This window comes from Scyliorhinus canicula, chromosome 12 (assembly GCF_902713615.1).
Source record: "Scyliorhinus canicula chromosome 12, sScyCan1.1, whole genome shotgun sequence".
In the NCBI taxonomy this organism is placed as follows: Eukaryota; Metazoa; Chordata; class Chondrichthyes; order Carcharhiniformes; family Scyliorhinidae; genus Scyliorhinus; species Scyliorhinus canicula.
The window spans coordinates 113606562-113628500 of NC_052157.1; the positions used below are offsets into that span (position 1 = coordinate 113606562).

The window sequence follows — 21939 nt, forward strand, 5'->3', positions numbered from 1 at the left end:
ACAGACTCTCTTCCCATGCCTAATTTACCTTTGAACCACCAGGGATCTGTTCTGTATAATCTCTGATCTTATGTTGGAGCCCTCCTGCCTTCCAGGCAGAGTTTCCTTCTCTCCTGTTAGCTGTTTTGGGCAGTATATGATCCTGAATAAAGCCATTAAATGATTTTTGTATTGCCGAGTGCTGGGCCGATGTTTTTGCATGAATTTTGCCATTTCATAATTTTCCAAAAGTGAAAGCAATTATTTTTTTTTCACCTTTACAGTTTGCAAACTGATGCTGGGAAAAGGAATTTGTTGAAATTCTATCCATGAACAGCTTTGTTTTTTCCTGTCCATCACTTAATTTCCCTCATTACTGTCTATCTGTTGATCTTTCCTGTCTGTCTCTGACTATCTCTGTGTCTCTCTGTCGTTTCCTCCTGCCCCCTTCTCCCCGATCCTCCTCTATCTGTCATTCTGTTCCTTCTCTCTCTTCTACGCTGTCAATCACTGTTAACCATGCTTCCCTGTTTCAGTCTGTTCACTCATCCTTTCCTGGCCTGTCATGTTGTTTATGTGCTAGCTCTGCAACTGTGAATGTGTCTCTCCTATCTAGCACTGTGCTCCCATTATTTCTGTGAATCCAGACTGAAAATGTTGTCAGCATTTATAATCCTGTGGAAATGACAGCTAAGCTTGCACTTCTTCACACCTGCCATCCATTTCCCGATAACGTAATTTGATACTAATCGGGAGCCAGGAACCCGAGTTGATTCCCCCCCCCCCCCCTCCCCCAACCTTGCTTTAATGCAGCGACAGAGAGGCCTGTTGCAGTCCCTGCCAAAGTCAGCTAAGCCAGTACCATCTGGGAACTGAGGCTTTTGTCGACCTTCCCATGTTTGCCTTCAGCCACTTGGCCATCAGGGTAACCAGCTCTGTCCATCTGCCCATCCCTATCTTGAATATGACGTTCTTTTTGTTAATGATGCCTATTGTTTATTAAGGTTGCTTTCACTGAAGTACGTTTCTTTGTGTTCCCATCTTACTAGTCAATTACCTTCAGTGAATCAAGTCTATTTGGTACTCTTGGCCACCTGCGTAATTTGGGAGCCAGTGGCACTAATGTAGTGGAAAATTATCTTTGTTTCTTTTCTGCCAATCTCTTTATTTTTCCAGTTTGCCTTTTCTGTCATTGAATTGGTTTCTCCAATTTATTTTTATTGGCGTGGCCAATCCACCTGCACATCTTTGGGTTGTGGGGGTGAGACCCACGCAGACAATGGGGGGAATGCGGAAACTCCACACGGACAGTGACCCGGGGCCAAGATCGAACCTAGGTCCTCAGCGCTGTGAGGCAGAAATGCTAACCACTGCACCACCGTGCTGTCCAGATGTCTCCAATTCCTTTGACTCCCTCCTACAGCTTTTAGTTTGCATCTAGTGGGCCCTTTTGTTTTGTTCTGCCTCATTAGTAATTGGATATCATGTGTATTTTGGGGAAAAAAAATCAGAAAATCATTTCTGCCTCTCTGCTATTTCTCATCTGCAAGCAACGTCATCTGAAAACATAGCTTCCATTTTCACGTATGCTTTTTACACTGATGGCACCTCACTCTCCTTCGACGTCACTTCTCTAAACTCCTCCACTATTACTAAATTGTCAGACATCCACTGGGTGCAGAAACATTTTAAAAAATTAACAATTGGGATGACAAAGCTTACATTTATTGCACATCCTAAATTGCCCTTCAAGGTGGTGGTGAGTCGCTGCCTTGAACTGCTGCAGTCCATCTGAATCAGTTCTACCATTTAATGTGATCATGGCTGACCTGCAACCTATCAGTCTCATTTTGAAATAAAAAAATTGATCTCTCATCAATCGTCATGTGGAACCACCTTTTAATGGGTACTCAACATTACTCCTGAAAGGCCTGGCTCTGATTTTACACTATGCCCTCGAGTTCCAGATTCTCTACCAGAGGAAATAGTTCCCCTCTACCCTTTTTCGCAAGATCTTGAAAACCTCAATCAAAGTACCCATTAATCTTTCAGTTTCAAGGGAATACAACTGTAGTTTGTGTGATTATTTCTCGTAATTTAATTTCTTGTAATTTAACCCTTGCAGACTAGTATAATTCTGGTAAATCCAAGTTGCATTTTTTTCCAAGGCCGATTCGTCCATTCTTCCTACAGTGTGGTGCCCAGACCAGCTTGTAGTGTTCCAGGTGTGGCATAAGCAGGGCTTTGTAGGGCGGTGCAGTGGTTAGCACTGCTTGCCTCACGGCTCTGAGGACCCTGGTTCGATCTCGGCGACAGATCACTGTCCGTGTGAAGTTTGCACATTCTCCCCGTGTCTGCGTGGGTCTTACCCCTGCAACCCAAAGGTGTGCAGGGTAGGTGGATTGGCCCCTTAATTGGAATTTTTAAAAAACAAAGACAGGACTTTGTATAGATGAAGCATAATTTTTACCCCCCCTTCTATTTTAGTCCTCTCGAGATAAATCTGAACATTGCATTAGCCATTTTGATTATTTTTGACATATTTGAAAGATTTATGTACTTGGGCACCAGGTCCTTCTGTCCTTAATTATTGAATCTATAGTTCTTTTCTAACAACATATGTTCCACTGGCTCAATGTTCCATTTCAGAGTGGTGAATGATAGAGCTAGAGCATACAGACACACCCATTAAAAATCTGTGTCTTCACCCTAACAACTACGGTTTCCATCTGTTGCTATATGTAGGAGCACACCTGAATCCACATCATTTTCTAAATACAATTAGAGACTCGGTATGCAATTAACATGTAACTCTCTGAATTCCTTCTCACTCCTTTTAGATAGATAGGCATTTGACTACGGGATAAGTTTGTTCTTTTAAAACTTGGAACAGCTCCAATTCCTGCCACCAGAATTAAATTTGTGTGGCCGTTTAAAAATGAACTTTGAAGACATCTTGTTGGTCAGTGCCCATGTGAATAATTGTTATAAGGGGCTAGACTTTCAAAGTTGGGAACCTGACACTCTGATGAATTCCAGATCCAGATTCCGCACCTCAGTTGTGTTGCTGACGTAACTGTTTTTAAATGTAAATGTTGTAACTGGGCAGGAAGCATGCTTGGTGTCCTAATTAAGGGTGATGAGTGCCTCCAAGAGGCAGGAGTATAGTGCACCACACTGTTCGGGTTCATTGAAATCTCCCTTGAAATTTAGTCTTTTTAACCTTCTGGGATTAACGGCAGATAAGTCTCTGGGACCTGATTGCCTGTGCCCTAGGGTATTAAGGGAGGTGGCAGTGGAGAGAGTGGATGCATTGGTTGTGATATTTCAGAATTCCCTGGATTCTGGAAGAATCCCGGTGGATTGGAAACGCGCTAATGTGACGCCCGATTCAAAAAGTGAGAGTGAAAAAGTGGGAAACTATAGACCGATTAGCTTGATCTCTTTGTGGTGGAGCAGTTGCTGGAATCAATCAATAAGGAGGTGGTGAGTGAACATTTGGAAAGATAGAGCTCATGGCTTTATGAGGGATAAGTCATGCTCAACAAACTTGCTTGAGTTCTTTGAGGACATAACCAGCAAGTTGGATAATGGGGAACCTGTGGATGTGATATATCTAGACATCCAGAAGGCGTTTGATGAAATGAATGAAATGAAAATCGCTTATTGTCACGAGTAGGCTTCAATGAAGCTACTGTGAAAAGCCCCTAGTCGCTACATTCCGGCACCTGTCCGGGGAGGCTGGTACGGGAATCGAACTGTGCTGCTGGCCTGCTTGGTCTGCTTTAAAAGCCAGCGATTTAGCCCAGTGAGCCGCAAAAAAGGACTGATGCAGAAGGTGAGATTGCAGGGGATTGGGGGTAGAGTACTAGATTGGATTGAGGATTGGCTCATTGATGGAAAACAAGGGGTCGGGATAAATGGGTCCTTCTCTGGCTGGTAAACTGTAACTAGTGGGCTGCCGCAGGGTCAGTCCTTCGACCTCAACTGTTTACAATTTATATAAATGATCTGTACGCAGAGACAGAGTGTAACAAGCAACATCTGTGCTGTACTGTTCTATGTTCTATTTGTGGACAATACTAAAAGAGGTGGGAAAGCAGGCAGTGAAAAGGAGATAGAATTCACAGAAGGGTATAGATAGGCTAGGAGAGTGGGCCAAAATTTGGTGGTTGGTAGTTAATGTGGATAAGTGTGAGGTGATCCATTTTCGCTGAAAAAATAGGCAAATTATTATCTAAATTGAAAACAGTTTCAAAATGCATCAGGGCAGAGGGATCTGGGTCTCTTTATTCATGAATCGCAGAAAGTCTTCATGCAGGTACAGCATGGAATTAAAAAGGTAGATGGAATGTTAGCATTTATTGCAAAAGGACTGGAGTATAAAAGTAATAATAATCTCTTATTGTCGCAAGTAGGCTTACATTTTACACTGCAATGAAGTTATTGTGAAAATCCCCTAGTCGCCATACTATGGCGCCTGTTCGGGTACACAGAGGGAGAATTCAGACTGTCCAAATTACCTAACAGCACGTCTTTCGGGTCTTGTTTTTAGAACAGGGAGGAAACCGGAGCACCCGGAGGAAACCCATGCAGACATGGGGAGAACATGGTGACTCCATGTAGACCGTGCTGTCGCAATTGCACAACACAGATAGTGTTGCAATGGCGTGACACCGAGAAACAAGCATCTGGGGGACCCTGATCTCCCAAGGAGGTGACTTGAACGTAGACCATTAATTCTGATCGCAATGTACACTGGGCATCCCTGGAAACTTGATCAGCACAGCTTCTGTCATGAAAATGTAGTTTTCATAATTCGGTGTGTCTGTCTACTTGAGAGGTCATCATTCTAGTTGTAGATCTTCACACCCATTGGAAGTATGGAGGCTGGTTTACCTTGTTGCAGCCTGGAGTCGCTGACCCTCTAATCATTTGTATTGTGTGTAAAACCATTTTGTAGGCATCTTTGTCAACAGACTTGGGCAACTTCTGATCTGGAATAATATTGTAGATACCTTGTTTGCCCTAGGTTTACGCCTGTATATCGTGGAAATCTCCGGTTATTTCTACACTATCTGTGTTGATAACTTTAAATTTGTGAACTTAAAAGGATCTTGGCATATTGGTGTGTCTCTGAGAGTCATTGTATGTAATTTCTATCCTCGCACACTCGTTCTAGCTGAGAGAGGCGGATTGTCACCTGTTTCAAGTCAAAACCAGTATCGAAATATCACTCTTGACCAGAATGTATCTTGGATAATTTGCCTGCTGATTTAGCCACTCTCTCCCCACACCACCACTGTAGACAGATTGGAACAAAAGTGAAATACTGTGAATGTTAGAAACCTGAAATTAAAATGAAATGCTGTAAGTACTTAGTAAGGCAGCATTTGTGGAGTGGGAAGGAGATGACATAACTCAGGAAAAATGTCATCTACCTGAAATGCTAACTTTAAAGCTTCTGTTTCTCTGTCTCTCTCTGCTAAACTTCTCTGCCACGTGCAGTTTCTTGTCTGGGCACACGGCTGCAGATTGGAGTGAAAACAGGTGACACAATAGGATCTGTGGAGTAACTCCACACTCATATCGCTGTATTATGGGAATCAGGATTGGGCATTCATTATTCTGCTCTCTTGTGGAACTGATTGGATAAAGGGTATATCTGGAGATTTCTCCAGCAATAACTATTCATTCTAATGAAACCAATGCTGTCTGCCAACTTTTTTCCTTTATTGAGCGATGGGATTTAATTAATGAAGGATGCAGCTATCTAGTTAGAATTTGAGAGACTGAACTGAAACTGATTATTGTAAATCACAGAGTTCAGGCATGAAGCTTGTGTTTAACCTGAAATTGTTTGATTCTTGTTTGGATTCTACATCCAGGTAATAATACAAATATAATAATCGCTTATTTTCACAAGTAGGTTTCAGTGAAGTTACTGTGAAAAGCCCCTAGTCGCCACATTCGGGCGCCTACTTGGGGAGGCCGGTACGGAAATTGAACCCGCGCTGCTGGCCTTATTCTGCATTACAAGCCAGCTATTTAGCCCACTGTGCAAAACCAGCCCCATGTACAGTAATCGCTGAAAGGAAATGCTTGGTTTGAGGAGAAAAGCAAGTCGGGGATCCTGCGAACTCTAGTTAGGGAAGGGTGGCATGGTGGCACAGTGGTTATCACTGCTGCCTCACGGCACTGAGGACCCGGGTTTGATCCCGACCCCGGGTCACTGTCTGTGTGAAGTTTGCACGTTATCACCGTGTCTGCGTGGGTCGCACCCCAACAACCCAAAGATGTGCAGGGTAGGTGGATTGGCCACGCTAAAATTGCCCCTTTATTGGAAACACTTTTAAAAAGGAGAAATTTATTTGGGAATGGAATCGAGCTTGGCTATGATGCTTCAGCTGCCAATTAGCCCATGCCAAGCTCGGCTCTGAAGAATACTCGCTTCATTGAGGTGCTGAAGGATTGCCTGTGCAATTGAAACTTTGGTGAGAAGAGAAATTCAATTTGCAAATAATTGTTTGTAATTATTTTATTGGTATTCTTTTAAGAAAAACTGATTTTTTTTTTTCTCCCCTCCCCTGTTTTACAGAGCGTCAGCATCAATAAGGCTATTAATGCACAGGAAGTTGCTGTGAAGGAAAAACACGCCAGAAATATCCTTTTGGGTGGAGGTAGTCAGAGCACAAAAAAACCCTTGTTCAGGCACTGTTTGTTTCCACTGACTGACTGGGCTCTGGGTGTGAACGGACTGTGGTTTCCTGATTCTCCATCTGATGATTTCAGTCTGTTGATACTGGACGGTAAGGTTTTTTCCAAAGCACACCCTATTCTAGGACAGACGACCATGTGTGTTGGCCGCCTGCTTGAGTGTGCGCAGGTTGCAGCTGCAGTTGGGGATTTGTCATGTTCACTGTGTTATGGGCCAGGGTTTAGAGAACTCCAAAGTGTATCATGGAGTTCACCTGACCCACAACTTTTAATAGATTGTGGTATGGGGAGCACACGGCCCACTCTACAGGTGTGGTACAGCAGAAATGGAAAAGTATTTTTTAAGGTGGATTGGCCATGCTAAATTGCCCTCAGTGACCAAAATTGCCCTTAGTGTTGGGTGGGGTTACTGGGTTATGGGGATAGGGTGGAGGTGTGGGCTTGGATAGGGTGCTCTTTCAAAGAGCCGGTGCAGACCTGATGGGCTGAATGGCCTCCTTCTGCACTGTAAATTCTATGAATTCTAAATTCTATGAAAGCAAAACAATGTTTATTCTATGAACTCAAGTTAACCTTATTAAAACATACAGTGAGCATCTTGGCAACCATCAATTCAAATACAACCCCCAAAGAACCTACACCAAGTAATCCTTGATAAATTCCCAAACAACATCCAGAAGACAAAATAAACAACTTTTAACAGAAGCACATCAGGTTTAAATTCACTACTGAGAAAGTTTATAATTCCGAATTCACCAAATGATCAAAAGATAGTCTTTTCATGGCAGAGAGAACAACAGTACACCTGCTTTGTCTGGCTTCAGCTCCAACACCGAACCAAAACCAAAAAAACACAAGACACACCCAAGCTTTTCTCAAAGTGAAACTTAAAAAGCAGAGTCAGAGCTCGGCTCCACCCACACTCTGACATCAGTGCAGTAACATGAGCAGCCAAACATTTCTTAAAGGTGCACCCACTACAGTTATTCTATAAAAACACCAATTTCTTAAAGGTACTCTCACATGACAACTGCTACGCCTGGGAGAGCGTGAGCCTCTGCTTCAGTGACTTACCATTTTTGCAATTAATAATAATCTTTAGTGTCACAAGTAGGCTTATATTAACACTGCAATGAAGTTACTGTGAAAATCCCCTAGTCACCACACTACGGCGCCTGGTCGTGTACACAGAGGGAGAATTCAGAATGTCCAATTCGCTTAACAGCGCGTCTTTTGGGACTTGTGGGTGGAAACCGGAGCACCCGTAAGAAACCCACGTAGACACGGGGAGAACATGCAGATTCTGCAGAGACAGTGACCCAAGCCAGGAATCGAACGCTAGCCCCTGGCGCTGTGAAGCAACAATGCTACCCACTGTGCTACCGGGCCGTCCATCTGTGGAGGATTCCAAAACTGGAAGTGTTGCATTTTGTATGAGGTTACCTCTTTCCCCCATCCTTCAAACTTTGCCCAATCCAGTCTTTGCAATATTTTGTTGCAAACACATTTTCTAATGTGTCACTGGGTAGAGAGTAGGAGTGACAACACCGGCTTTTTTATGCTGAGGCTCGATGGTCCCGACAGCCAATATGATTCACAAAAATTATTGTTGATATACTCACAGGTTAGTGTGGCAGTGTAGGCCTTGGGCCTGTTTGCTTCCCTCTTTCAGTTTTAAACATTTTCTAAATCATTCTCTGTCCCTCAGGGAAGATAGTAAATCATGGCCCTAACTACCATTTGGCATGGTTCAGATGACCTGTTTTTTCCAAAGAGTAGACAGTTCTTCCAATGTTTGGCCAACATCCCTCCATTGTCCAACAGCACCCAGGAAACTTGTCAACATTAATTTATCTCATTTACTGTTTATGGAATCTTCACAGCCACCTTTACCCCCAAAAGGATGACTGTTCTCCCAAGGAAAGTGAAAAATTGGATGTGAAACACTTTTGCAGATTCCATTCAACCTGAAATGCTGCTACACAAGTACAAATTTAAAAGTATTTTTCATGCTTCAAAACTATAACCGTGGGAGCCATCCTGCGGAGATGAGCCTGATATGCTTTTGGGCTGGGAAGGAGAAAATCCATCAGTGTCACAGCTTCTGACTGACTTTCCCTGGATGCCTTGTACATGCCAGCTGGACAGAACTATGAAGTTATCAAAAGATAAGGAACTTGATACTCACTGCCTAGACTTGTCCATGAAGATTGGAGGAGGGTGATATACCAGAGGATACCTGGGGTGCCCCAGCAGGAAATGGTAGGAAGGGAGGCAGAGTTTCAATATGTAGTTTCTTTTCCAAGAGATTGTGTAAGTGGGCAATGTTGTCCAGAACAATTATTTGTATTAATACTTGAGTTTGGCAGCTAAATAAAAACTGAGCTATTTTGCAGCCAAAAACTTTGTCATCTGAGCAACTTAATATATAAATCTGCATTATAAATCTTAATATATAAATCTGACCTGATTTCTAGTTCTCTCCAACTCTGACGAGACTCGAACCGTTAGCTCCCTTCTCTCTCCACAGATGCTGTCAGACCTGCTGAGATTGTCTAGTATTTTCTGTTTTTGTTTCAGATTCCAGCATCCGCAGAAATTTGCTTTTATCTTAATATTGCTTGACCTGGCTGCAGAGACTTCCTGTCAATAATTGTGCAGAAATTCCCGCTGTGAGCAATAACAACACACTAACAGGTCAGAGCCATTCAGTGTCCCTATTTCTCAAGAATAGTTCCATTGAAATTAATCTCTGAACCGTCATATGTGCCAAGTTAACAGCACTGCCGGCAGCAGCTGCCTTCTTGTTTAAAAACCCAGTCTGACCAAAGAGGTGAGTTGGGACATTGAGATAACTGCGATTATTTTCCTTGCCTGTGCAATGTGGATTCTAAAATTAGTCTCCGTGTTGTATTTAGATGTGATTTAAAGACATAACTATAAGAGGACATTTGCATTGTCCGTCTGTCCGCCTTCCTCGAAAGCTGTTCACTTTGGGGTATAGTTCATTGAATACTGACTCCTTTTTAATTTTTCCCCCCCCCCCCATGCGTGAGCCCATGCTATGAGTTATTGGTTGGCTCTGTGAGCGGCATGGTAACACAGTGGTTAGCACTGTTACTTCACAGTGCCAGGGTCCCAGGTTCGATTCCCGGCTTGGGTCACTCTCTGTGCAGAGTCTGCACGTTCTCGCCATGTCTGTGTGGGTTTCCTCCGGGTGCTCCGTTTCCTCCCACAGTCCAAAGAGGTGCTTGTTAGGTGAATTGGACATTCTGAATTCTCCCTTGGTGTACCCGAACAGGCACCGACCGGAATGTGGCCACCAGGGGCTTTTCATAGTAACTTCATTGCAGTGTTTTTTTTGAATAAATTTAGAGTACCCAATTCTTTTTTTGCAATTAACGGGCAATTTAGCGTGACCAATCTGACAAGTCTGCACATTTTTGGGTTATGAGGGCGAAACCCACGCAAACGCGGGGAGAATGTGCAAACTCCACACGGACAGTGACCCAGAGCCGGGATCGAACCTGGGATCTCGGCGCCGTGAGGCAGAGTGCTATCCACTGCACCACCATGCTCTCTTTCATTGCAGTGTTAATGTAAACCTACTTGTGACAATATAGATTATTATTCTTATGAAATGGTAAGGCATGGGAGTGATGGGGTGCAATACTGCAGCCGAGCAGGGCTGGCTATATTTTTTTTGAAAAATATTTTAATTTAAATTTTCAAATTTTAACAATTAAACATATAAAACATTTACAAAATAAAACCAACTCAAAATAAAGCAAAACCCCAGGCCCCCGTCCTCTACCCCCTAGCAGTTGGTGGCAACCATTTCTCCAAAATGCAATAGGAACAAATCCCACCTCTTGTGGAATCCATCATACCCCATCCCCCAAAAGAGCAAATTTCACCTTTTCCAAATACAAGAATTCCATTATATCCCCCAGCCATACCGATGCACAGTATGGAGAAGCTGACCTCCATCCCGATAGGACCCATCTGCGACTGATTAACGAGGCGAAGGCTAAAACATCTGCCCCCACTCCCGTTGTGCAGCTCCGAGTCTGGCGCCCGAATATGACCTCTAGGGGACTGGGCTATGTCCAGATGTAAAATTGCTGAAATGGTGCTGATGGAACGGCCCCCAAACCTTCTCTAACTTCGGGCAGGACCAGAACACGTGTATGTGATTAACTGGGCCTCTTTCAGACCGCTCAGAAATAAAAGGTTGGCTATATGACCACTGTGGGGCACCAAACCTGAGCCCAGTCACCTGACAAACACCTCTCATTACCAAGAGAAAATGCTTGAAAATCTCAGCAGGTCTGGCAGCATCTGTAGGATGCTGCCAAACCTGCTGAGATTTTCAAGCATTTTCTCTTTGGTTTCAGATTCCAGCACCTGCAGTAATTTGTTTTTATCCCGTTTTTTTTACACATCTCGCATTGTTGGCCGGGTAATGATTAGAAAAGGAAGCATGATAGTTCTCCAAGATCAGGAACACCGAGGCCACCATTTATGTCACTGTGTTGCACATCAGACAGTTGTGAGCTTTTAAAAAACTTGGCAAGTGAAATAAAGTCTTGGTAGGAACGCGCTTTTGGAGTAGGAACATCCAAAGACTATTTGGGTTTCGAAAATAACCTATAGACATAAACTATTGTTTTGGGCTTTGTACAAAGTTCCTTCTGTGATTAACACTGATTAATTAAAAGTGCAAATTGAATTTCTGTGTTGTAATATGTCCAATTGTCATTTGGTTAGGCTTGCGGTTAATGACCCAATCCCCATGCCGTCTAACAGTTGGCTTTGACTGGCTCTGATATCTCCTTTAATGTCCTATTCCCCCACCCCTCCTCCCAACCCATTACCAAACCAATAATTGATAGCAGCGGCTCAAATGGCCACTGAAGGGAGCTTGGGGCATGTGACAGAGAGGCAATGAAAAGGTCCTCCAGGGATCCTTTAATCTCTCTGCCTTGTGTTCAAACCGCTTCTGGGAAAATTGTTGATAGTTCCTAAAGTTTATTTGTGCTTTGAACAATTAACATTTCCGGCAGCAGTGATTAATAATTGCTTCCTAATCTGTACACTGGAGGCTTTTAACAACTACAAGGAATTTCTCCATTAAAATGTGTGAAAACAATTCCAAAAAGTGCATAAACTATTCCAAATCAAAACAGAAAATCTGCAAATTCTGCAGCAAACTGATTAGCACCAAAAAAGAAAGAGGGGAACGGAAAGTTAGGGCACGATCAAAATCTGAAACATTTATCTTCCTACTTCAGCCGCTGATTGAATTGCTGCGACTTTCCTGTTTTGATTCCATATCTGATCATCTCGCATTTCTTCTTATCTTGAAAATATTAAAGGGTGGTTTCTATTCCCTTACGGTCGCTAGCTCAACCGACAGCAACCCATGTGATTGAGCTGACTAAATTTCAAAGCTGGGAGCTGATCAGATTTTTAAATATCTATATAAAATGCATTTCCAGATTTTAACAATTTCCTTAGCACGTTCCTGCACCATGCATTCTGGGCACGCACCACGAAAAAGGCGCTCAAACGTTCTGGTCGGTCGTGAACCGGTTGCCGCTGTCCAGCAACGCTGTCCTTTGCTGGAAATTTTGCCATGTATTTCACAAGCTGCTTCGAGATGGACATCCAAGTGTAAGTCATACCTTAGGTCTGTTGCTTTATTTAACGAGTATTGATTAAGGTCACGGGTGATAGTGAGGGAAGAAAATCGTTGCAAATCGTGATTGTATCTACATGATATTTAGAAATGCTAATCCAATAATGTTTCTCAAGACCACCTTAAAGAATCTCATTCTCCACTGGAATACAAATCCTGGGATTTACTAATGCCCTGGTCTCCATTTGTGATGATATTCAGTCAGTAATTGGAAGACCTGTTTGATGTTGGGCACTGAAGACTACTGAACCTAAAAAAAGTGCTTGTTCACACTTGATGGTGACACTAGAACTAACTCCAGCATCCTCAACCTGGGAAATGTAGATTCGTGTGCTTTCTGTATTTCGCTTGTTTGCGATCCCTGGAATAGGTGAGAATGAGATTGAACTGCTCTTCGGTAAAGTGTCTTCTTGTCTTGACTTGCAGATTTTCATGGAAAGAGGTGAGAAATTTGAAAACATATATTTTAAAGTGGCAAACACAATTAGAACGAAGCGGCTAAATTGATTTTAAAATCATACTATCTCCTCGGCATCAAAGTGAAATGACTGTGCAGCAATGATTTCTTTGCCCTCGTTATGGTAAAACATACAGAAGCCTCCAAATAATGGCTCCATAATAGTAAAGCAAGATCCATGCTCAGGATGGATTCATTTACATGTCTATTGTATCTATAGTTACCTCTTAAATTATTTGATATATTTACCACACATTTCCTGCTGAACTGATTTCTGTCACACTTGTGCATTATATCAAATTTCTGTTCCATACTATCTGTAAAAAATAAAAGGTGCCCTCTCGGGAAACAAAATATATCTAGAACACCTGTAGCCACCTCTTGACATCTGTTTGACCGTGGTATTTAAACATGGTGTTTATTAAGCAGCAATTTGACTTATTATTAGCCTTAGATGGATACACAGCTGCTCTTGAATAGAAAAATAATAAGTTGCCAGTTATCGGTACAAGGCTCCTGTCTTTATCAAAACGTGTTCCTTTTGCGCGCAATTGAATTGGAGATTTGCTAATATATGTATATATATATTCTATATGGCTTTTACATTAAAAAGTATTAAAAAACCTGTACAGGGAGCAGCATTATTATTGCTGGTGGGAATACACAAACACCAAAATGGTGGTTATCAGAATGGTGCCTATTGGGAATTCCAATCGTAAAATATAACATCGATCTGTCACTGTGTCTCAGGCCATTTGATCTTTCCCCACAGCTGCTTCAAATTGTTTTCAGACAAAAATTGTTTAATACTCATTTTAATCTTTTTGCTACAGGATTTAGTATGTCTCAAAATCTGGTCTTGACTGGATAATTTAAAAAAATTATCGTTATGACATTTCCAGAAATTTTCAGCAATCTGTTTATTCCTGGCATGTATAATTTTTCTAAGAGTTGAAGGGTGTCTTCCCATTCTATTGTTACCTTTGCTTTTTCCAAAATGTGTTGAATAAACTGGTGATTAGATTCTGAAAGCATTTATTCAGGCACAATTGATATAAATGTATTGACCATTGTGCTTTTGTTATGACTTCGTGACACAATACCTGCAAAGAGCAACACCTATTATCGTGGCTTCTTGATGTTTGCAAAATAAAATGTACTGCTCATTGAGACTGGATTGGTGTTTCTGCTGCTGAAGTTCAGGTTAAAAATAACTATTGAACCATTTTTGAGGCTCAAAAGATTTTTAAAACAATCTATTAACCGTTGATTATTTCGTGATGAATCTTTGATTGTTTACGGAAACTTGGGTTTAATGAAGTTTTTTATGAGTCAGCAAACTCGCTCAATGTTGCGCCCCGGCTGTATTTTGGAATACCTATCAGAAAGTGTCGTAAAATGCTGGAAATCTGAAATCTGGAAATAAAACACAATGCTGGAAATACCCAGCAGGTCTGGCAGCATCTGTGGAGGGAGGAATGGTTACTCAGATCAACTGACCCTTCATCGTGGTATTGTGCCTCTAACTTGTGACATAGCTCATTTTAAGAAACAAAATTTGTACCTGCCTGCTTTAAAGCAATGATGTGGAGATGCCGGCGTTGGACTGGGGTGAGCACAGTAAGAAGTCTTACAACACCAGGTTAAAGTCCAACAGGTTTGTTTCAAACACGAGCTTGCGGAGCACTGCTCCTTCCTCAGGTGAATGGAGAAGTAACATCTTTCGGGACTTGTGGGAGGAAACCGGAGCACCTGGAGGAAACCCACGCAGACAGGGGGAGAACGTGCAAACTCCGCACAGACAATGACCCAAGTCTGGAATCGAACCTGGGACCCTGGAGCTGTGAAGCAACTGTGCTACTCACTGTGCTACTGCGCTGGTCGGAGGTTATAGTGCGATATTTTTATAAAGTCTCAAGATAATAAAGTAGAGTTGGCATGGTTTTCTGAAAGGGAAATAATTTATTAGAGTTTGAGAGGAGGTACATGAATAAAGGGGAACTTGTGGATGTGCTCTACTTAGATTTCTAGAAAGCATTTTGACAAGGTGCCACATCAAAAGTTACTGCGCAAAGTAAGAGCTCGTGCAGGAGGTAACATGTAAGCATGGTTAGCTGACAGGAAGGAGAGAGTAGAAATAAATAGTTTGTCACTGGTTTGGCAAGATGAGATGAATGGATTGTCAGGGGCCTCAACTATTTACAATCTATATCAGTAATTTTGGATGAAGGGACCAAATCTATGGTTGCTAAATTTGCTGATGGCACAAAGATGGAAAAATAAGTTGCAAATAAGAGGACATGAGCCTGTAAACGGACATTGCTCGGTTAAGTGAGTGGCAAACATTTGGCAGATGGGGTATAAATTGGAAAAATGCAAACTTTTTACAGGAAGAACAGAAAAGCAGCATATTATTTCAATTGAGCAACTTGGACAATACAGAGGAATCTGGGTGTCCCAGTATATGAAGTAGAAGAAATTATATGCAGGCACAGCAAGTGTTTAGGAAAACAAATGAATGTTTCCATTTATTGCAAGGGGAATGGAAGTAAGGATGTTTTGCTGCAGCTGTACAGGGTGAGACCACATCTGGAATACTGTGGACAGTTTTGGTCTCCTTATTGAAGAAACCATATAAATGCATGAGTAGCAGTTTGAGAAGAGTCACTCCACTGATACCTGGGATGAGGGGGATTACTGTATAAGGAAAAGGTGGAGTGGGTTAAATCTTCATTGATGCTGCTTGCACTGCTCTCCGGGTGCACTTTTCCCCGGAGAACAGTGGAGGCAGCAGCAATGAATATTTTTGAGGCAGAGATAGATTATTGACTAATAAGGGTGTCAAAGGATATTGGGGTTAGGCAGAATGTGAAGTTAAGGCCACTATCGGATTAGTTGCATTCTTATTGAATAGCGGAGCAGGCTTGAGGTGCTGAATGGTCTACTTTTGCTCTTAATTCTTATGTTCATATGAAAACATTAGAATGCTCATATGAAAATATTAGAAATAATTGACCCAATTCCTGCATTTCTACCTTGCAATCCTTCCAAGCCCTGACATTCTCGGGGGGGGTCCTAAGCTGATGTGTTAATGGACTTGTACCTGTCTCTACCATCCTCTAAGCAGGCACTGTCCTAATCCAGCGTTGTTTAGTCCCCAATTCACTTCTTTATTGTGTGACCCAAGCATCCTGACTCATAATGTGGCCAGAACCATCCTTTGCCACATTGATAGAACTACAGCACATTGTGATACTAGATGTTTCTGGACTGAGGGTCTTTGCGCAGTTTGATGCAGCCATACACGAGAGTGACTGTCGGAATGAGGGAAATGTTGGGCACGTTATTCTGCCACTATCTAGATGTTTATAGATTGTGTCCCTGCAAACATGATCAATTTTTGACCTCCAGATAAAACTGAAAATGGCTTGGGTGATCACCACAGCACAGGAGTGAGGATTGGCTCCGATCTGTGCCATGTACAGAAACTTGAGTGTCTCGCATCGGATGACCAGGTTCTTGCCCACAGTGGAGAAGTGTCACTCCCACATGCCCAGTTTTTGTTTGATCATAAGCTACTCACTCCTTCCAGTTTTTAGCTCATGCCCTCATCCTTCTGAATCATATCACCAGCACCTTCAGGCAGTCTGATCTGATGGTGAAGGGGACAAAAGGATCAGACAGCTCAGATCTCAAAGAGCATGGCCTCACGCTTGCATCAATTTACCTTGGCACCTGAGGCCAGTTTGAACTGTTCCTCAGTCTGCAAATTTGAGCAGAAGACGGTGACATTGTCCAATGTGCAGGGAGGCTTTGACCCGAGTGACTTCGCTACTTGGCATCATCATTCCTGTGCCCAAATCCTTCCCGAATCTTCAGCAAAGGGTTCTGTGCAGCACACAAACAGGGCAGTGGAGAGAGGGAAGCACTGCCTGACTCCAGATTTAATTGGAAAGTTTTCCAATTCCCATCCATTAATTGGAACTGCACTGCTGATGTTTTTTTGGTGCAGTTGGATCTAATTGCTGACACTCTCCCAAAACCCGTTTTGGAGAGCGCATCCATCTTGGAGGTCCTGGTCCAGGCCGATGAGGCAGATGTCCACACCCCTGTCTCATATATCACCGTGCGTAACTCGGGGATTTTACTGCCTATCCAAGATCTTCTGGCCGGGTACGGCGCAGGCCTTGGTCGGGTGGAACACCTAATCCAGGGCCTTAGTGAGCTCATCTAGAGTTAGCGGTTTGCTCAGGCTGTCCTGCTATCATCAGTGACCTCTGTGACAGAGGACAGGAAGAACTGGGAGGCCATGCTCTCTGTGGGTTTCAAGTCATACAATCGAGCATAAAATGATTTGCTGATCCTTGGACTCCAATGACTTTACTGAGCCATCTTCTTCCTTCACGCTGCTGATCAGAGAGCTCTTTGTGTGTACCTTTTTGGAAGAATAAATGCAAGCACGTCTCATCCTGCCCTATGTAGTGGACTCTGGACCAGACAGTCCAAAGATGTGCAGGTTAGATGGATTGACCGTGCTACATTTCCCCTTTGGTGTCCAGGGATGTTAGTTCACTGGGCTAGGGCAGAGTGAGCCGGGGAGTTGGCCTGGGTAGAGTGTTTTTTCGGAGGGTTGGTGCACACACGATGGGCCAAATAACCTCCTGTGCTGTAGAGATTCCATGGTTGTGATTCTCTAATCAGAGAGGCCTCAGATGCAAAGAATCAGACTTACTGGTTCGGCACATCTTGGAGATCCTCCTTGACATCGACCCCTATCGATTGCAACCGGAGCAGATTCTGCATACTTTTCTGGAGTCAGGGTAGTTTCCTTTGTTCCTTTCTAGCCTCCTGAACATATTTTTGAAGATGAAAAACCTCTTAATGTTTCCCTTCATAGCTTCCTACCAATGCGTCAGGGACAATAAATCAAATCAAAAATCAAGTTCTGAGGGTTTTGTAGTCCTCTATTCTTTCTAATCCCTTTTGAGTATTCCTTCCAATGTTTTCTGGGCCAACTGTTTTGAGTTCAACTTCCACATCCCCTGCCAACCTCTGCTCTTTCTGTAAGTGACAGTTAGCCAGTAGGAGGCAGTGATCAGAGAAGAAGTCCAGCTTGACTTTGGTGGATTTGACCATGGGACACGAATAGGAAGTCTGTCCTGGAACAGATAGATCGTCTGGCTGTGACCAGGTGTATGTACGCTATACTCCATCTGCAGCATTGAAGAAGACTTTGTGCAGCTTGGTATTTTCTCACAATTTCCATCAGGAGTTTGGATGTGGTTTCCAGTTTGCTGTCGATCCTGTCAGATCATCCAGATGATGCACTTGTATTTGCCGCTTAGAACAATTATCAGGAGGTTGTGAGCAGTGATGGGAGCTGCTGAAGGACAGCCAGCAGAAACAGTAGGTAAGCTTTGGCTGTGGCAAGGTAATCCAAGGTTGCAACTTTTGATTCCTTTCCTACTCGTGAATCTGCACTGTCCTGGAATACAAATTTTGTAATGCGGTCTTGTTTTTGGAACGTGATGGAGATCCTCCATCTATCTTAATTCAAAATGCCATCAGCTCAAACCTTGCTGTGAGGTTCCTATGTATTTTTGGTTACTTAGTTTGACCTCTGGTCCAAATAAACTTGTGCTATTGTACTTTGGGGCCTTAGCAGAATTATGTGGTGTTTTAATGAAGGCAAAATCACCTCTTTCTCCAGAATCAGTCAAACTTCCTTGGATAATGAATGTGCAGGAAAAAAAATGAAAATCACTTATTGTCACGAGTAGGCTTCAGTGAAGTTACTGTGAAAAGCCCCTAGTCGCCACATTCCGGCGCCTGTTCGGGGAGGCTGGTACGAGAATTGAACTGCTGCTCACCTGCCTTGGTCTGCTTTAAAAGCCAGCGATTTAGCCCATTGTTCTAAACCAGCCCCCTTTAAAGAAGCATATAATTTAAAGAATTAACTACAGTCTGCAGGGTGTCTTCACTTTCTGAAGAATTGTACTTTTGTTAAGATAGTTGAAAGAACAACATCTATTGTGAAAGACACCATTAAGCTGAGTAAGCAGAGCAGAAGATTAAAAAAATTGGGGAAATAGAAATGACATGATACGAAACCGGATTTGTGGTGTCATGGGATGTCCATTTAAGAAATGTGTGCCTTATCAAATGGCTTCAGGGATGTCATTGTGTTGGTGGAGCTGGGCTGTGGCTCCAGCTTTTACCTTCGTGTTTGAGCTGGGGGCGGTTTGTGGTTCTGAGTTTTATTTTCGGTTTAGACTTTTCGCTGCTGTATTCCGACTACAAGGATTTTGGAGTCTCTCTCTCTGCATGTTTAAAAGTGACTTTTTGGCAAGAATTCAAACCTACTGTTTTGGGTAAAAGGGTTTTTGTCTGGTTTATGGATGTTGTTACTCGAGTGAAACAATACAGGGAAGTTATTAGGGGTTAAATATAGAGTACTGTAGCTGTGTGGGGTATTTATGTTTGTAGTCGATGAAATTGCTTATTGTGGGTGTCTGTAAAATGTTAACTGAATTTGTAGAATAAACTTTTTTTGTTTAAAAGTTCTTAAGGCCTCGTTGAATAACACCTGAAGGACAACCCTTATGCTCCTCCTAACCAAAATATATAAACAGTTGTAGGTCAGGTGAACTCCATGATATAACTGAGATCATAGAATTTACAGTGCAGAAGGAGGCCATTCGGCCCATCGAGTCTGCACCGGCTCCTGGAAAGAGCACCCTACCCAAGGTTAACACCTCCACCCAACACTAAGGGCAATTTATCATGGCCAATCCACCTAACCTGCACATCTTTGGACTGTGGAAGGAAACCGGAGCACCCGGAGGAAACCCACGCACACACTGGGAGGATGTGCAGACTCCGCACAGACAGTGACCCAAGCCGGAATTGAACCTGGGACCCTGGAGCTGTGAAGCGATTGTGCTATACTTCAGAGTTTTCTAAACCCTGGCCCATAACAGTGGTCACCAGGATGAAAGGAAACGGCAGTAGAATTGCAGACCTTCATTTCGCCAATCTTCACCACTAGTGACGATGGGCAGATTCCAGGCTCCAAGAAACTGACTGTATGAAAGTGTCTTCAAAAGGTTCTGCAGATTAGATATACTTGCATTTTAAATAACTCGCTACTAAATGCTTACTGGGAAGCTGGACTAAATGAGATGCATCCAAGAGATCCTTGTTGACATTGAGTAGAGATCTGGTTGATATTTTAAAGAAGTCCATAAATACATCCCTAGCATCTAGAGACTAGAAAGTTATTCATGCAGTTTCAGTGCTTGAAAGAAGGAGCAAGATATGATCCATTTAATTACAGAGCTGATCAAGGCAGTGCCTGACAATGTTGGTACAACAGCTAGACAGCAAATTGGCTAAGTAGTAATATGCAGAAGGTGATGATTAATGGAGGAGTTGGTGACTAATTGAGTTTGAAAGGGAGTTGGTTTGGGTTCCCTTGTTTAAACAGTTTATAACTATATACATGAGAACCAATAGAACATAATGCTGTAAAATTTGCAGATGACATCATGCGACACAATCAAGTGTCCCAATTCACAGGAAAAAAAAATGAAGCAAATATGGACAAGCTTTGATGCTGGGCCAAGGAATGGCAAATGGAGTTTAATGTGAAGTAGTGTGTGATGGTAGATGAAAGAATGCAGCAGTTGGGATTTCCATGGAAGACTGAAGATGGAGAAAAATCTGGACATGATTGTTGATGATTGACTGAAAGTATTCCACATTAGTAGCATGATTTTGACGTTGTTGTTGACCATTGGACATCTCCAACTATTTTACAGCCATAAAGTCTAGTCAATGTTCTATTGCCAGAAACATGGCTGCCAACTTGCACTCCACAAACTCCCACAATCAGCAATGTGGTATTAACCAGATAATCTTTTGCTGTGATGTTGATTTAAAGAATAAATGTTGGCCACGACACCAAAATAACTTTCCATCTCTTCTTATGCCATGGCACCTTTTACATGCACCTGATGTGGGCCGATAGGCAGTGCAGTGCTCCCTCACTGTTGCACTGGAGTGATGAGAATTGATTTTTGCATTCCAGTGAGTGTGACTTGAACCTGGAACCTTGTGACTTGGGCGAAATGCTGCCACCTGACACTGCAAAGACCTAAGACTAAACATTCCATGGCTTGTTATATTTTCAAATGTGCAAGGGCAGCACAATGGTACAGTGGTTAGCACTGCTGCCTCATGGCACCGAGATCCCAGGTTTAATCCCTGCTCTGGGTCACTGTCCGTGTGGAGTTTGCACATTCTCCCCGTGTTTGCGTGGGTTTCACCCCCACAAGCAAAATATGTGCAGTTTAGGTGGATTGGCCACGCTAAATTGCCCCTTAATTGGAAAAAATGAATTGGGTACTCTAAAATTAAAAAAATATATATTTTCAAATGTGCAGCCTAGATTCCACAGAACGCAATTCATCAAGATGCTGTCCTCTGTGTTTTAGACCAGAAGATCCATATTAGATTCCAGGCCTGCAAAGGTCTTTGACGATTATTAATATCTGTATCAAAGATCTAGTTGGGTGGACATTCATCAGGACCTACCATCAAGTGACTGAGCTGACACCAACTCTGTTTTAAATGTATTTTAGGCAGCCGGTTGCTGTGAGTATTAAGGGATGATCACCTAAGAACATTATTGATCAGGACATCTGTCATAATGCTGGGAAAAAGGGTTGAATCAATCAGCAGCACAATTTGTAGAGATTAAGCTGCTTTAGTGTAGGCCAGCAGATAAATTTTCAGCGTAGAAAATGTCAGTTTCATTGGAGACATCGGTCATCCTTTACTACTTCGTGGTAGAAACATATTGTATGAAGCTGTTCATATTGATCTATTCTTTCAATGATGCCAAAGTGAGAAATGGCTCACCTGTTCAATTATCTGCAGCAGACGCCAACCTTCAGGCCCTAACTATGTAGCTCTAGTAGTTTTGCAAGTAGATGATCAACATTGCGTATTGTTTAACAATCCATAACAATAAATTATTTCAAGCGTTGGTATGATCAATTCAACTGTCTACAGCTGGACAATC

The 21939-nt window shown here is 42.6% G+C and overlaps 1 protein-coding gene across 7 annotated transcripts in view; it reads left to right on the plus strand.

The window, feature by feature from the left end:
• The window catches only part of hip1 (huntingtin interacting protein 1), a 308710-nt gene that overhangs the window by 115831 nt on the left and 170940 nt on the right, over positions 1 to 21939 (plus strand). For 2 of the 7 annotated variants that reach the window (XM_038813806.1, XM_038813807.1), the window contains exons 2-3: positions 6578 to 6641; positions 12230 to 12372. The exons of 2 other annotated variants lie outside the window; for them this stretch is intronic. In XM_038813806.1, the coding sequence (XP_038669734.1) occupies positions 6578 to 6641; positions 12230 to 12372 (207 nt within the window). Of the gene's footprint in view, positions 1 to 6577; positions 6642 to 6662; positions 6789 to 9374; positions 9394 to 12229; positions 12373 to 12758; positions 12840 to 21939 lie in introns of those variants that run through there. 3 more of the 7 variants (XM_038813811.1, XM_038813812.1, XM_038813809.1) reach the window with 3 other exon arrangements.